This window comes from Momordica charantia (assembly GCF_013281855.1).
Source record: "Momordica charantia cultivar OHB3-1 chromosome 2 unlocalized genomic scaffold, Mcharantia_2.0 BLBB01000002.1, whole genome shotgun sequence".
Lineage (NCBI taxonomy): Eukaryota > Viridiplantae > Streptophyta > Magnoliopsida > Cucurbitales > Cucurbitaceae > Momordica > Momordica charantia.
The window spans coordinates 2,041,477-2,054,932 of record NW_028275160.1 but is presented as its reverse complement, the minus strand read 5'-3'; the positions used below and the strand labels follow the sequence as shown (position 1 = coordinate 2,054,932).

Here is a 13,456-nt window from a genome sequence, read left to right as displayed (position 1 = left end):
ATTCTTCACTACGTATTTGTTGTATTGAAAAATATATATATATATATATGAAAATTGTTATTTAAAAGTGCATTTTCTAAATGTGATTGTTTTTATTTTGTTTGTTGTCGATAAGATAACTCGTAAATTACAATCTGTTAATAACAGTTTTTAATAATAATAAGTTGTCAATCAAATAGTTTTTAAGTTTATTACGAGCAATAAATAAATAGACCATTTAAAATATTTATTTAGGTTAAAAAACACATTTGGTCCCTGAACTTTGATTAAAGTAACGATTTAGTCTCTGCATTTCCAAAAGTAACAATTTAATCCCTGTACTTTGAAATTAGTTACATTTTAGTCCTTGCCGTTAAAATTATGGTTAGATTTAACGGAAGTGTGACGTGGCTGTACATGTGTACAAATTAAATGGACAATTGTATAGTTGGTTGGTTCAATCCCAAAACGGTTCAAATTTGGACCAGTTTAGAACTTAAAAAAAATATATATATAAAATGAAAAATGTCCTCTCTTTCATGACTTCTTCTGAGCATATTCTCCGGCACTATCTTCGGCACCCTGAAGCCCCCTTCTCCCTCTCTTCCTCCTCTCCGCCGCCATGATACAGAAGTTTGTCGCTGGCGTCAACCTCACCCCTGTCGACTGGGGTGGTTTAGATAAAAGATAAATAACAAATAAGCAGTCGTTCTAATTCTCCCATTGGATAACAACATAACCCTTCCCTTCCCCCTCTCATTTCATAATGGTGGGTTGTCACTCCTATCCTCTTCCCTTCTTTTATTTTTTTCCCTTTCAATCCCTCTTCTTCTCAATTGACCCACAAAGATGGTTTGATTGAAGATTCTCTCGATTTTGTGAGTTTTCTTTAATTTTTGTCTTGATTTTCTCGAAAGAAGAAGATCCAGAAGACGAAGGAGATTGCAGTGGCGATAGTGAAAACCTCCACTTTTAAATCCAATCATCGCGGCACCGAATCGGTACAGCACAGAAAGAGGGGCAGACCTCGCAAGATTGTGATGAAGCACAAAACGAAGAGAAGAACGAGGAACTTTCGCTGTCGGAAGTTGCAAAAATACCGCCAGAGAATAAAGTTAAAACCACCGAAGATGAGCAACCGCCGCCGCCCACTGTGGAAGGAGGTGAAAAACAAGAACCAAATGAGAAGCAGAGGAAGGAGGAGGAAGAGAGATGAAAAGGAAGACATTTTCATTTGATAACATTTGTAGTTCTAAACCGGTTCAAATTTGAATCGAACTGATATGAGACTGAACCAACCGACTGCATAGTTGTCCATTTAATTTGCACACATGTACATCCACGTCACACTTCCGTTAAATCTAACCAAAATTTTAACGGCAGGGACTAAAATGTAACAAATTTAAATGTACAGGGACTAAATTGTTACTTTTGAAAGTTTAGGGACTAAATCGTTACTTTATTCAAAATTCAGGGACCAAATGTATTTTTTAACCTATTTATTTAAGATGTCAATGGTATCAAGCTGGGTGGAAAAAGAGAGCAAGTCAATAAAGAATATTAGATAAAGTAAATAAATATATATTCTTCATATTTAATGATTAATGTAGACAAATAAAATAAAACAATATTGACTTTGAAAACAAAATAAATCCAAAAATAAGTGGGGGAGGACCAAAAAAAAGGGCCAAGGTTGGATTGGAAATTTCAATGGTTAGTTTGGTTTAAAAAGAAAAAAAGAAAAAAAAAAAGCTGGCAATAACAGTAAGAACGGGTCACCTGCATAACAGCCTACAACAAAAATCTCCACCAATTAAAATTAATTATTACTCGCTAAAACTTAAACCCGTCATTTAATTCCCAAAAAGTTTATGACGTGACGTTTTTTATTTTCCATTTAAATAAAAAAAGAAAATAATAAAAAAAGAAAGAGAATGCAGCATATAGTTTTTTTTAAGTCCGGCAACTTGAAATTTTAATGATATTCGGGGATTTTTTTTTAAATTTTATTTTAAGTGTGTTCATAGGTATTTTTTAAGATGCTAAAGAATATTCTATAAATACGAATATAAAATTACTTAATTTTGAAAAGGAAAAATAATGAATATACAATATCTCGGAGAAGTTAGCTTATTTGAAAGAAAGAGAAAAAATTATTGTTCTTTGAACTATCTCCTGGAACTACAAATTATTGGAATAAGCTCAATAAATATAAATGAATATATTAATTCATTTGAATTAAGATTTATTATTATTACCTATTATTGTTTTAATAACTTTTGATACGTTAAGAATTAGTTATTTAGCAGTTAGTCTGTTTAAATGTAGTCTTTAAATACTCTTGTAATATTCTTTGACAATTAATGAGAAGCACTCTCTGATTTTAGGGAGAATATTAGAATTATATTTCTTTAATTTGATCAAATGACACAAATGTGATGGGAATTTGATAAATATAACAATTAATTTAGGTTAAATAATAGTTTAGAGGATTTTTCCAAGAGAAAGTATATAAAGATAATAAACTAGAGTGGAGAGTAAACTCAATTTCTTTTTATAAGTCACATTTAACAATATTAAAATTTAAATCAATCAATTCAAAGTTAATAATAATAGTGATCCATAATAGCTTTTACTAACTTAAACACTCTGTATTATCGATCAAAATGTAAGAGAGGGTGGAAAACTAACCGACACACACCTTTAAAGCCCAAGAAATTAATTGAAAGTTAGGGTTAAAAAATCCAACTTTTAAGAAGTCCTAAATGTTCCCAACTAACCCAACTACAAAAACGCCCTATTTCAATCTCAAAATTGAAACAGGCTTGACAAAAATCAATCCAAACAAAATAGTAGTCCGGTCCAACCACGAATCTCTAGGAAACAGCCACTCAATTCAGGGAAGCTATTCATTCCAACCGTTATTCACGTTTTTCACATTTTTCTATACAAACATTCCCAACTCTACTCAATCAAATACAAAAAGTATACATACATTAGATATAATATTATATAGACTTGTTACAATTCACCAACCTCCCCGCCACCACCGTCGCCGCTTGCCCTACCTAACACTACCACCACCATGACGACGTCGTTTTGACCATCTCTAAGATGGCTCGCTTCGAAAGCGAAAAAAATAAAAAAAGGAAAACATAACAGGAGGCTGATTTTGGGGATCGGTTTCTTCTCCCCGGCCGTTCTTCTACGTGCAAACTTGAAAATTGAAATTTGATTAAAGAGATAATAATCGACGGAATATGATTCGGCTAATCGGAATTGGCGCCGGAGGGGGACCAAGGAGTCATGTCCATTGGATAGCTGCCCAAAACTCGCAAGAAGGATGTGAATTCCTGGACTTCTGCTAGTGCGTTTTGTGCCCTAGTTTCAGCCATGGACGCCTCGAAATCGACGTAGAACATGTACTCGAAGTGCTTCGCCGTCCCGACGTTCGCGTCGTCGACGAGGCGGATGGGGGAGTTTCTGTGCGGCCTGGATTCGATCTTCGTCAGGTTGATGTTTCGGAAGGCGAAAGCGGACAATACCTTGAACAGAGCAGAAGTTCCTTTGTCGTGAGCGAACACGATGCTGGTCTTGAACGGCCGATCTGTTCGGGGAATGATCGGATCCCGGGCTAGCATGACGAATCGGGTAACGTTGCTTGAATCGTCTTGGATTCCGTCCGCTAGGACCTGAAGGCCGTACAGTTCGGCGGCGCGTGCGCTCGCAATTGCCGCTGTATCTAGAAGATTGTTCGCCGCGATGTACTCCGCCGCGCCGGCGGTATCGTCGACGGCCTCGCGAGTGACGTTGAGGCCTAATTTCGTCAAGATGAGCTCGCATTGTGCCAGGGCTTGGGGATGCGAAATTACTCGGTTCAGATATTCCTTTCGGACTCCTGGAAGGGCCAAGAGGCAGTGGTGGACCGGAAATTGAACCTCGCCGACGATGTGCAGCCGATGGCGGAGCAGGAGATCGTAATTTCTATGGATCGAACCGCCGAGAGAGTTTTCAACCGGAAGAACCGCTCGATCGGCGATCCACAACTCCACCGCTTGAAAAGCCACCTCGAATTGGTCGCAAGGAATAGCCTCGCAGTTAGGATACGCCTTACCGGCGGCAGCTTCAGAGTACGCTCCAGGAACGCCTTGGTACGCCACACGAAGCTTGGCGCCGTGCATAGGAGCCGGAGAGAAGTCCGTAATGCTAAGCGGCTTAGGTTGCGGCTTGGTTATATTGAATGAATCGACAATATTCGCAATCGGAACCAGATTAAGGTGCTCAACATCCGTCTCATGGCCGTTGACCGTCGCTACATGGGCTCCACCTCCGCCGGCAGATTGCTGCTGAGACTGGACGTTGCTGGCGAGAACGGCGCAGGAGCTCTGCCAATCGGCTCGGGTAAGAGCAACGCCGTTTTGGACACTGAAAGATTCAGGTCGATAGGCACATTGGACGGGGAAGGAACGGCGGCGGAGGGAGGAGTGGAAGATCGGCGCCGGAGAAGAAGGGCTAAGAGCGTGCATCGTTAATGAAAGAAAAGAGAAGAAGAATAAGAATGCTGAGCTTGGCGTTCACTTGGAAAATGGAACCTCAAGCTTAGAAATCAAAAGAAAGGGCGGTTGGGTTTATATACCACAAGCAAATGGTTGGAAAATGGTTATTTCTTGAACTAAGCTTTACTGTCTTGAAAGGAATCTGTTCTTTTCTTGGGTTCTTATTGGCGCTTTTGTCATTCTCATACCTACCCCTCCCTCTCTCTCTCTTAATATATTAAAATTAAACATAAATTATTTTAAACAACATAACACAAAATGATGTCAAATCGAGACACCTATTTCTGATCAAAAGATCATGAGTTCTAATCCTATAAAAAAATTTGAGTAATAGAAAACTGTTCACTATATAAATAATTTATTATTGATATCTTTGCACTGACTATAATATATGAAGATGTTGCTCAAAAAATAAAAGAATAAAAAAAAATATTCACTTACCATCCACCATTGATTAGAAATTCAAATGAGATAAGGTACTTATTAATAAGATTGTAAAACGTCAGGTATAATTTTTTTAAAACACAAAATTAAAAGAAAGATAATTATCAAATTGACATTTACTTTTCACTTTAGAAAATCTCTGCAAACCACCGATAAAATTTTGATAGACAAAGCAGTAATTGCAGGAAAAGAGAGAAGATAAACTGTTTTCTTTCAAGGAAAAAACACATCAAAATCTTAGTGACGGCCAAAGTAAATTCCTGCAGCCTATTGGATATTGGTGACAGCAAAAATAATGATAGCACCAAGAAATCTACCAATCCTCTAATTTATCTTTCTCGGCTAAATATGTAATTTTATTATTAACATATTATCTCCTTCTTTCAATCAAATCAGTAAATGTTTAAAAAATTGATATCGTGAAACATATGAAATTATACATTATTAATATACCTATGAAAATCTAGTTTGAATATATTCTTAACGACAACTATTAATTATAGGTTAATGGTGTGAAGTTGTAGATTTTTTCGTCTCATGGGTGGATGGATGATACATCTAAATAATTGAATTAAAATGTGATTTTATTACAACTTGGTCAACAAAAATATATTTTAAACTAAAATCTCAATCTTATTGAATAAATTTAACCTACGAGAATAATAATTTAATTAACAACATTCAAATCCACGTATAGCTCAACGATGCCTTAAAATTGGAGGTTCGATTCTTCATATCCACATTTGTTGTACTAAAAAAATTTCTAATCCTACGAGAGAATTCAAGTCATACCATATAATATAATATATATATATATATATATGTATATATATATATAAATGATGAATTTTAATTTGTATAAAACAACAAATAAAATGGAAGATTATGTTTAAAAAATCAACGATGCCTGATTAACTATGTTACAACTTTTAAATTATGAGTAATAACGAAATATTTACATTATATATATATGTATATATATATATATATATATATATATAATAAGCTGTGTATATAAATAAATTGAAGTTTTTTCACAATAAAAAGGACTAAATGAGTATTCTGTATTCATATAATTAAAAAAAAGTATTTATATTTTTATATAAAATAAAAACCATGCAGACTTTATATTATATAATCTATTTATTTTTCAGATTAAATTTAGATTTAAGAGATTGTGGATTGGATAGTAATATCTTCACAGCCATACAAAATATTTGAAATTATTGAACCAAAAAAAGAAATAATAAAATAATAAAAAAAAGGAGTAGCGCGAAATTACACCGCTCAGAAAGCGGAAACACAAATAGAAAGGTCCTCAATGTTCTCTCTTACCCCTATAGTTCACTACTCGCATCTCCTCTTTCTCCCGAAAAGCTCCGGCTTCTTTCCGGCGAGAATTCCGGCGAGTTCATTCACTGTTCGATCATCTTCCAGTCTTCAGGAGGTCGAGAAGTTTTCCGAGTCGTCATCTGAACGGAAGGAGCTGAGCTCGGAGCTATACGCTTCGATTCCGTTGCCTCCGATTAAGACTGCGAAGAGAGTGGTTTTGGTGAGGCATGGGCAGAGCACGTGGAATGCGGAAGGTAGAATTCAAGGAAGCTCCAATTTCTCTGTTCTTACTAAGAAAGGCGAGGCTCAGGCAGAGACCTCCCGCCAAATGCTAATCGATGATGCATTCGATGTCTGCTTCAGCAGGTATCCTATCCTTATAATTTCGCGTCACTTCATAATGATGCAGTGGCGTATATTAACAAAATTTGTTTTAATTTCCGCATATCGTACGACGTTTGCTAATAGTTCAGTACCTGTCTGCGTTTGTTGCATGAATTTACCTAATATTTGTTCATTAACTTAAAATTGGCATTGTTTAGACATGGAATTTATCGACAATGAAGACGTGCAGTTGATTACGCACGCAATGCATATTTTTCACGAAGGAACAAATCAAATCCTGTAGTTTTCACTCTTAGTTTTGTTTGACTGAGATTATTTGTGCTTCCAGTCCCTTAATACGATCAAAGAGGACTGCTGAAATCATATGGGGAGATCGCGAGGAGGCGATAATTACGGATTCTGAACTAAGGGAAATAGATTTGTATTCGTTTCAAGTAATCTCCGCATCATAACCTTCTCCTCTTTGAAAGGGAGGTTTTCCATTTTTACCTGCCCGAATTCGTTAGTTTAAAATTGATATTTCCCTCATTCGTGTTATGATTGCTGTGGTTGGGTGCACTTAGGGTCTTCTCAAATTCGAAGGGAAGGAAAAGTTTGGTGCCGCTTATCGTCAATGGCAGGTAGATGCTGCAAATTTTCAAATTGATGGCCACTATCCAGTAAGGGAGTTGTGGGCTCGTGCTCGAAATAGTTGGAATAAAATTTTAGCCCACGAGAGCAGGTCTGTCCTAGTGGTTGCTCACAATGCTGTCAATCAGGCTCTCGTTGCTACAGCTATGGGTATTATATCGTCTGTTTTAAAGTTATTATTTATTTTTGCACGAATGGCTTGGCGTAGCACCGTAACCGTTACTTACATACTTAGGACTAGGAGCAGAGTACTTCAGGGTTTTACTTCAGAGCAACTGTGGTGTCAGCGTTCTTGATTTCAGTGCCCAAGCTGAGGGTGGCTCTCCAATTATTTGTTTAAACCGTTTAAATCAGGTTTGCGAATTGTTTATTTCAAGAATGGAAAAATTTTGTACCTCCCCCCCATTCGTTTGCATAATTTTTCTTGCTATCTTTTTGACTCAATAAGTTTTTTCTAGGCCAATAATGTTTTGTAGACTAATTTATATTTGCTCTTGTGCGGCATTCTCTACTTCCAACTATATTAACCGAGTTCAAGTTGCTTAATTTTGTTATCAACTTCTATCGGACAATATTTATTCATGCCTTTCTAGAAACACCTTCACCATGCAATAGCTGCTCTCTGCTTTCATGGTGATAAATTCAACAAAATGTTAGCTTATTTAATAGGCTATGGTCTCTTCAATGATGCAGACCCCAAACTCGCCTATTGCTTCTGGTAGTTCTGCAGGGAGAAAAACAGCAAAAAGAATCATACTTGTTTGCCATGGAGTTTCAGAGAATAATGAGGTATGGTACTAATCGACGCATCGTGTTTTCAGCTTTCATCTTATAGTTTGTGCTTGCCAAGTGTAGTTTCACTATATAGCATTTCTAATCCAGAATGTTTGGAAGTAACTGATGGAACATGAACTCAGGAACTTGTGCGGCTTTGAATTGCCAACTTGTGAACAGAAAATTTGAAATATAATTTTGAACTTTATCTTTCTGAATTAGCTGTCATAACCTTGCAGGCCAGTTCTTCCTTCCTGGAGGATAAACCAATGAACATTCTCGGGACTATACAGGTAGAGAATCCGTAACCTTTCACTTGATAGGTTTGGAATTCATATAATTGTATTTTCTGGCTTCACGACAGTCCCAGAAAGTTGCAGAGCTACTTCTTGATCTGAAAGTGAGCACTGTAATTAGCAGTCCCAAGAAAACTTGTGTAGAGACGGCTGCTGCAATCTCCAGGGTATGATTACGTTATCTTCATAGTTCCTGAATCACCACGATTTACCAATGCTCTCTTTTTTTCCTCTCTTCATTTTCCCTGTTCTAGATAGTGTGAAAATAATGCCACATCAGAAACTATGAAGTATTTAACATTAATTAGTAATCCGAATAGACGCTGCAAGACCTTTTAGACAGAATATAGGAACAGATTGATGGAAAAAGATTATGCTCATTTGGGTTGAAGCCATTGTTCGTTCCAGTCCTGTATGATTACAGCAACCTATTCTTCTTATGCCCTTCTAGGCATCTTGTGTTTTCCAGAAAAGCATTCTATATTTTATATTGAAATGGAGTTAAGTTGTATCCTCACAGTTCAACAGGATATCCTTTAAGAATATTTTTGTTGGATTAAGCTGAAGACATTAGGGGTACCATAGTAAAATCCCGGAGTAATCTTTTATAAATTAATGTGCCACCATACTCTTCATATGCTCTTCTTCTTGGCCTATTCTATCCCAAGAATTCTTGAGTTTTTTTTTGAAATCTTGGTTAGTTTGTCTTATCACCTAAGAATTTAAAAGCATGAAACTCTTGCATAGAATGAGCATCATGGGATAAAGCAAGGGTAGACTAATTACCATCGACTGATTTTATTCTACCTATCTTGATCTAGCTAGCTTATGCATACCTATGTCAAAAAGATTGGACAAGTTGAAAAACATTGAAACTCTAAATTCTCTTGAGATGGTAAAAAGTCATTTTTAATAGACACGGCTGATTTGTTGTAGGTTCAAGAAGCCGCAGATTGCTTGGGTGCTGATTGCGTGCCCCGCTATGTGGAGATGAAGCAGACGAATAAACTTGATATAGAAAATATTCCCGATCATTTCAAGCAGGTAAGATGTCTGGCCATGGAATATTAGATTCGAAGTAATATCTTTAAGGTTTTTTATTTCCTTTTTGAGTTGATTAATTGTGGGGTGGGCAATCAAACCATTGACCTTAGGGATGCTAATAAATGCCTTATCCACTTACCTATGCTTAGATAGACAATATCCTTGTTATCCATGCCATAACTAGGTTGATGAAAAAGTTGCTTATTTAGACAAATTTGAAAAAGCCTTTCTTCAAGTTTCATTTATCTTGTTTGGATTTTACCCGAGTAGGGGGGTTTTAACTTAAGAATTGGATTAATATCTGTGACAAAAGAGTTTATATTGGTTTACTGCAGGGGTCATAGACGAAGCATCAAACTTATAACTTTACTATTTGATCCAATACTTGAATTTTCCATTCTAACATCTCTCCTTTTTATTCCACAGGATGTGGCTAACACCAATGTCTTTGAACCTGGTTGGTTAAACAATTTGGACGATGGGTTGATTACAGCAGTGTGGAATCAGAGTGGTGAAGCCTGGAAGTTTCTTTTGAGTGAGATGGCTGATGAAAATGAGCTGGAAAAGATTGCTGTAGTGGTTGGTCATCCTGCCGTTCTTCTAGGATTGGTGGGGCAGTGCCTAAATCTCACAAAAGACTGGATTGGATCATTCCATCTGGATGCTGGAAGCATTAGTGTGCTTGACTTCCCTGATGGGCCAAGTGGCCGAGGTGTTGTCCGATGCATAAATTACACTGCTCATCTGGGGAGATGGTCAATTCCTATTACTAGACCAACTGTGGATGATGAAGAATTTTAACGGTAAATGCAGTTTTACTCTTGAAATTTACAATTCACTTGTACAGTATGATAAAATACTCTTTAATTCAAAGAAAAGAAAACAGATATAAGACACAAGGCTGTCATTCTTGTGCTTCATTTTGAATGCATCAATATCCTGGTTTCTTTCTAGAAACTAAAAGTTGTTTTATAACGATCTTGTCTTCTTGTAATCCTGTTATGTTTTTTTTTTTTTTTGTTGAAATGTTATGTCTCTATGTTGGCGAAGAAGTTTAATTTTAAATAATCATTATAGAGCGAAGTCCTAATTACACTGATGGAAATAATTATATACATATTATTTTTCCATATAACAGTAAAAAGAAAAATTACATTTGAAGAACAAACTTGATGTAGGTGATTGACAGAAAACACCTTAAGGAACTCAAGCTTCTGTAGAACTCGCCTGTACATCTCTGGAGCATATTGATGGTTGAAAATTGAAAATGTCAATGCAAGGAAATCTATGGTTTGAGAGAGGAACTTTTCACAAAAAGGCGTTGAATAAAAGGAGAGAATGTATGGTCAGTAATAAAGTTTGTTGTTTTATTAGTTTGTCAGTTACAATTGTATATGATATTTTTATTTGAATTGTACTTGGGCTGTAGGTTTTCGACCAATTATTATAAACATCAGAAATTGTGGAAAATGGGCCATCGATTTTTTCTTCTAATAATTTTGTATCTAGTTGGGCTGTCTTCTTGGACCACAGGTTTCTTTGGCATTTGCATCTAATTGGGCTAGCTTCTAACAAGGCTATAAATTGTTAAGCCCAGCATATGCTAGCAATTTCCCTGGACAAGCTGATTGGTGAAGACTATGATATGAGTACGACGTGTCGGTTTTATCAAGTTCGATAATTTTACATGCTGAAGATGGCTGTGATTTTTTTTTAAACAGGAAAATGATGGCTTCAAGTTCATCGGTGGGAAGAGATCGACATCTCTGCTCGTGATGTGCAGCGGATCCGGATTCATATCACAAATCATTGATCCAACGGTACACATCTATCCCATTCCCAATTCAGCAAATTCTAATTACAGAAACAAAAGACATGGATCACTTTTGTGGGAAAACTAACAGCAGTAGCATTATAAAAATACTCATTTCATCAACGGGTGGTTTTAACTTTTAGATGTCCAACACAAAGAGGCATTAATATTTCAAGCTGGTGGAGGTGGCTTGGCAACAATAGCTGGGAAATCAAGCAGCACAATCTTGTCAATGGCTGCCGAAAAAGTTGCAGAGAATTCAATATGCTTGGGATGCCCCACAAACGCAGCATGAGCTTCCTTGTTCTCGAATGTCATCAAGAAGGCATGCGTGAATCCCTGTGTAAGCATCTCTGGCCCCTCCATATCCTGCCCCCTGTTTACACCTTTAAGAATTCAGCTTTCTTCTTGCCTTTCTTTATAAAATTGTAGGCAAATAAAATCATTATTACCCACTAAATTAAATTTGACCCTAAACTTGGGTAGATCTCCAAAATTAAACCAGAAAATTCTTTCTAAACCAATTAATAAATGGGCCATTGATGGGACACTTGTTCCTCCCTCTATTCGTTTTAGATTAAAAAAAATTATACAAAGCAGTTAAGAATTTGAAGTTCTATTTCTAATCTATTTGCTCCCGCTATAAAAGGTAAGATTTTATCCCTCCAATATGCCTGAAAAAAGACCTTCAAACCAGCAACATAGTATCCAAAAACTACCAAAAAAATCCATAGCCACCAAATCACAAGACTACCCATTGCTAGTAACAACTTATTTTTAGAAAATAAGTAATTGATTTAAGTTGTTAAGGTTGGGTCAAAAGGGAATGATCGGATAAAAAAGTGAACTTTTCCCTAAGAGTTCCGGAGATTCCAATCTTTAACAATGGTGGCGAGGGTTACCATTCAAAGGATTTGACAGCTTCGATCTCAGAGACGAGGTTCTCCATGCCCTTGAGAATCCCGTCCACCGCCGCTCCTTCCTTAAACTTGACGAGCACCAAGTGCTTGAACTCTCCACCCATGGCTGCTCCACCCTTGAACTCAGAGGCCCCTCCCTCTTTATATAACAAAGGAAATCCACATGATCAAACTCAGACTCATACATTAGATTGGATGTCACTGTCTCTGTGCACCGACACAGCTCACGTGTCATTTATTTTCTCTGCTGACTCAAATACTATAAAAGAATTGTTGTTCCCTATCTTCCTCGACAGCATCTCTTGCTCGATATCTGAAAAGGTACATCTTCAGATAAGATTTAGACCCCACTACTTCCACCTCCACTTGTTTGGATCCATTTTTTTACGATAATATATTTCTTTTTTTGGTTGAAATTGATTTTTGGGCATCATATATATCCGCCCAGCCTATCTGTCCGTTATGATTGTCCATGGTTGAAATGAAACAACTCTTAGAGGAAAATCACATGACTACCAATGTAGCAATTGAGTCACCGTACTGTTTAGACAACAAGATTAGCCATAACATGTGCCTCTACTCATTCCTACTTTATTAATTTATTTTTTTTATATCCGAAAATGTGTGGGGTAGTTTACGTGTAACTCAACTAATTTCATGGAGTAGTCTTGGCCCTACAACATTTGGTGTCGAAAAACACATAGAATTAATTTTTAAGGTAGGTGTCCATCGTGGGGTTTAAACTCATTCTCTCAATGGGAGGTCAAGACTAGGAGCGTGGATCCAATGTAGGTAACAGGCCAAGAGTTATTTGGAGGCATTGTGTGGTGGTAGCTGTGGTTTTGCACATGAATAGGTTGGTATTGAGTGGAAAGATTTTATTGCTTTTTTGGAATTTGAGAGGTCTGCTTCTTGATTCACATTCACATGGCACAAAATTTTCCTTACTTTTTCTCTCTGTCACTACCATGTGAGCACATCCTTTTTGTCCATTACCCTTTATTTCAGTGGAAAAATGTATTTTTCTGCAAATCTTTAGAATCCATATGTGGAGAAAATGATGAGCTAAGTTAAATGTTAAATGTTCCCATCTGGCTTGGCCTTTGCCTCATATTATATTCCTCCTAACAATGAACATGAAAATCTAATTTAAGATTTTATGGTTTCAGAATGAACTAATTCTTAGAGTTGGGGTTATGAATATAGCGCCTCAACCTTCGGAAGTGTATTAGATTCCTTAGCTTTCAATATCGTGGGTAATAGGTTCTTAAACTTAAAAGTGTAGTCCTTAGACTTTTAGTTTTTTCTAATAGGTTCTTGAAC

At 36.6% G+C, this 13,456-nt stretch overlaps 3 protein-coding genes and 1 long non-coding RNA gene across 5 annotated transcripts; 2 read left to right on the top strand and 2 right to left on the bottom strand.

The window, feature by feature from the left end:
• The first annotated feature begins 418 nt into the window (after positions 1-418).
• On the top strand, positions 419-1,414 carry LOC148212641 (uncharacterized). The gene is made up of 2 exons (XR_015789427.1): positions 419-748; positions 900-1,414. It is a non-coding gene; the product is annotated as an uncharacterized LOC148212641 (long non-coding RNA).
• A 1,440-nt stretch (positions 1,415-2,854) lies between these two features.
• Positions 2,855-4,688, bottom strand: LOC111011035 (arogenate dehydratase 3). Its single transcript, XM_022284647.2, has one exon. It carries the CDS (start codon positions 4,503-4,505, stop codon positions 3,249-3,251), a length of 1,257 nt encoding a protein of 418 aa, XP_022140339.2. The 5' UTR covers positions 4,506-4,688; the 3' UTR covers positions 2,855-3,248.
• A 1,542-nt stretch (positions 4,689-6,230) lies between these two features.
• LOC111011198 (phosphoglycerate/bisphosphoglycerate mutase family protein) lies at positions 6,231-10,870 on the top strand. 2 transcript variants are annotated; one of them, XM_022284886.2, is made up of 10 exons: positions 6,231-6,677; positions 6,985-7,090; positions 7,220-7,436; positions 7,522-7,640; positions 7,980-8,075; positions 8,300-8,353; positions 8,425-8,523; positions 9,293-9,400; positions 9,827-10,203; positions 10,579-10,870. In XM_022284886.2, the coding sequence occupies exons 1-9, from the start codon at positions 6,301-6,303 to the stop codon at positions 10,199-10,201; spliced, it is 1,551 nt and encodes a 516-aa protein (XP_022140578.1). In that variant the 5' UTR covers positions 6,231-6,300; the 3' UTR covers positions 10,202-10,203; positions 10,579-10,870. The 2 variants fall into 2 exon arrangements, with proteins under 2 accessions (XP_022140578.1, XP_022140576.1); XM_022284884.2 differs by lacking the exon at positions 10,579-10,870 and having other exon boundaries at positions 9,827-10,375.
• Positions 10,871-11,209: 339 nt separating this feature from the next.
• LOC111011199 (Stress responsive A/B Barrel Domain-containing protein) lies at positions 11,210-12,275 on the bottom strand. The gene is made up of 2 exons (XM_022284887.2): positions 12,116-12,275; positions 11,210-11,589 (listed from the first exon to the last, which is right to left on the bottom strand). Exons 1-2 carry the CDS (start codon positions 12,235-12,237, stop codon positions 11,385-11,387), a joined length of 327 nt encoding a protein of 108 aa, XP_022140579.1. The 5' UTR covers positions 12,238-12,275; the 3' UTR covers positions 11,210-11,384.
• Positions 12,276-13,456: the final 1,181 nt, after the last annotated feature.

Bases quoted from the DNA above. Each gene is read 5' to 3' on its own strand.
- LOC111011198 (XM_022284886.2), top strand. From the start codon at position 6,301: ATGTTCTCTCTTACCCCTATAGTTCACTACTCGCATCTCCTCTTTCTC. The intron at 7,091-7,219 runs GTAATCTCCGCA...GGGTGCACTTAG, and splicing joins TAGATTTGTATTCGTTTCAA to GGTCTTCTCAAATTCGAAGG. The intron at 8,076-8,299 runs GTATGGTACTAA...ATAACCTTGCAG, and splicing joins GAGTTTCAGAGAATAATGAG to GCCAGTTCTTCCTTCCTGGA.
- LOC111011035 (XM_022284647.2), bottom strand. From the start codon at position 4,505: ATGCACGCTCTTAGCCCTTCTTCTCCGGCGCCGATCTTCCACTCCTCC.
- LOC111011199 (XM_022284887.2), bottom strand. From the start codon at position 12,237: ATGGGTGGAGAGTTCAAGCACTTGGTGCTCGTCAAGTTTAAGGAAGGA. The intron at 11,590-12,115 runs GTAACCCTCGCC...AGGTGTAAACAG, and splicing joins GCTGTCAAATCCTTTGAATG to GGGGCAGGATATGGAGGGGC.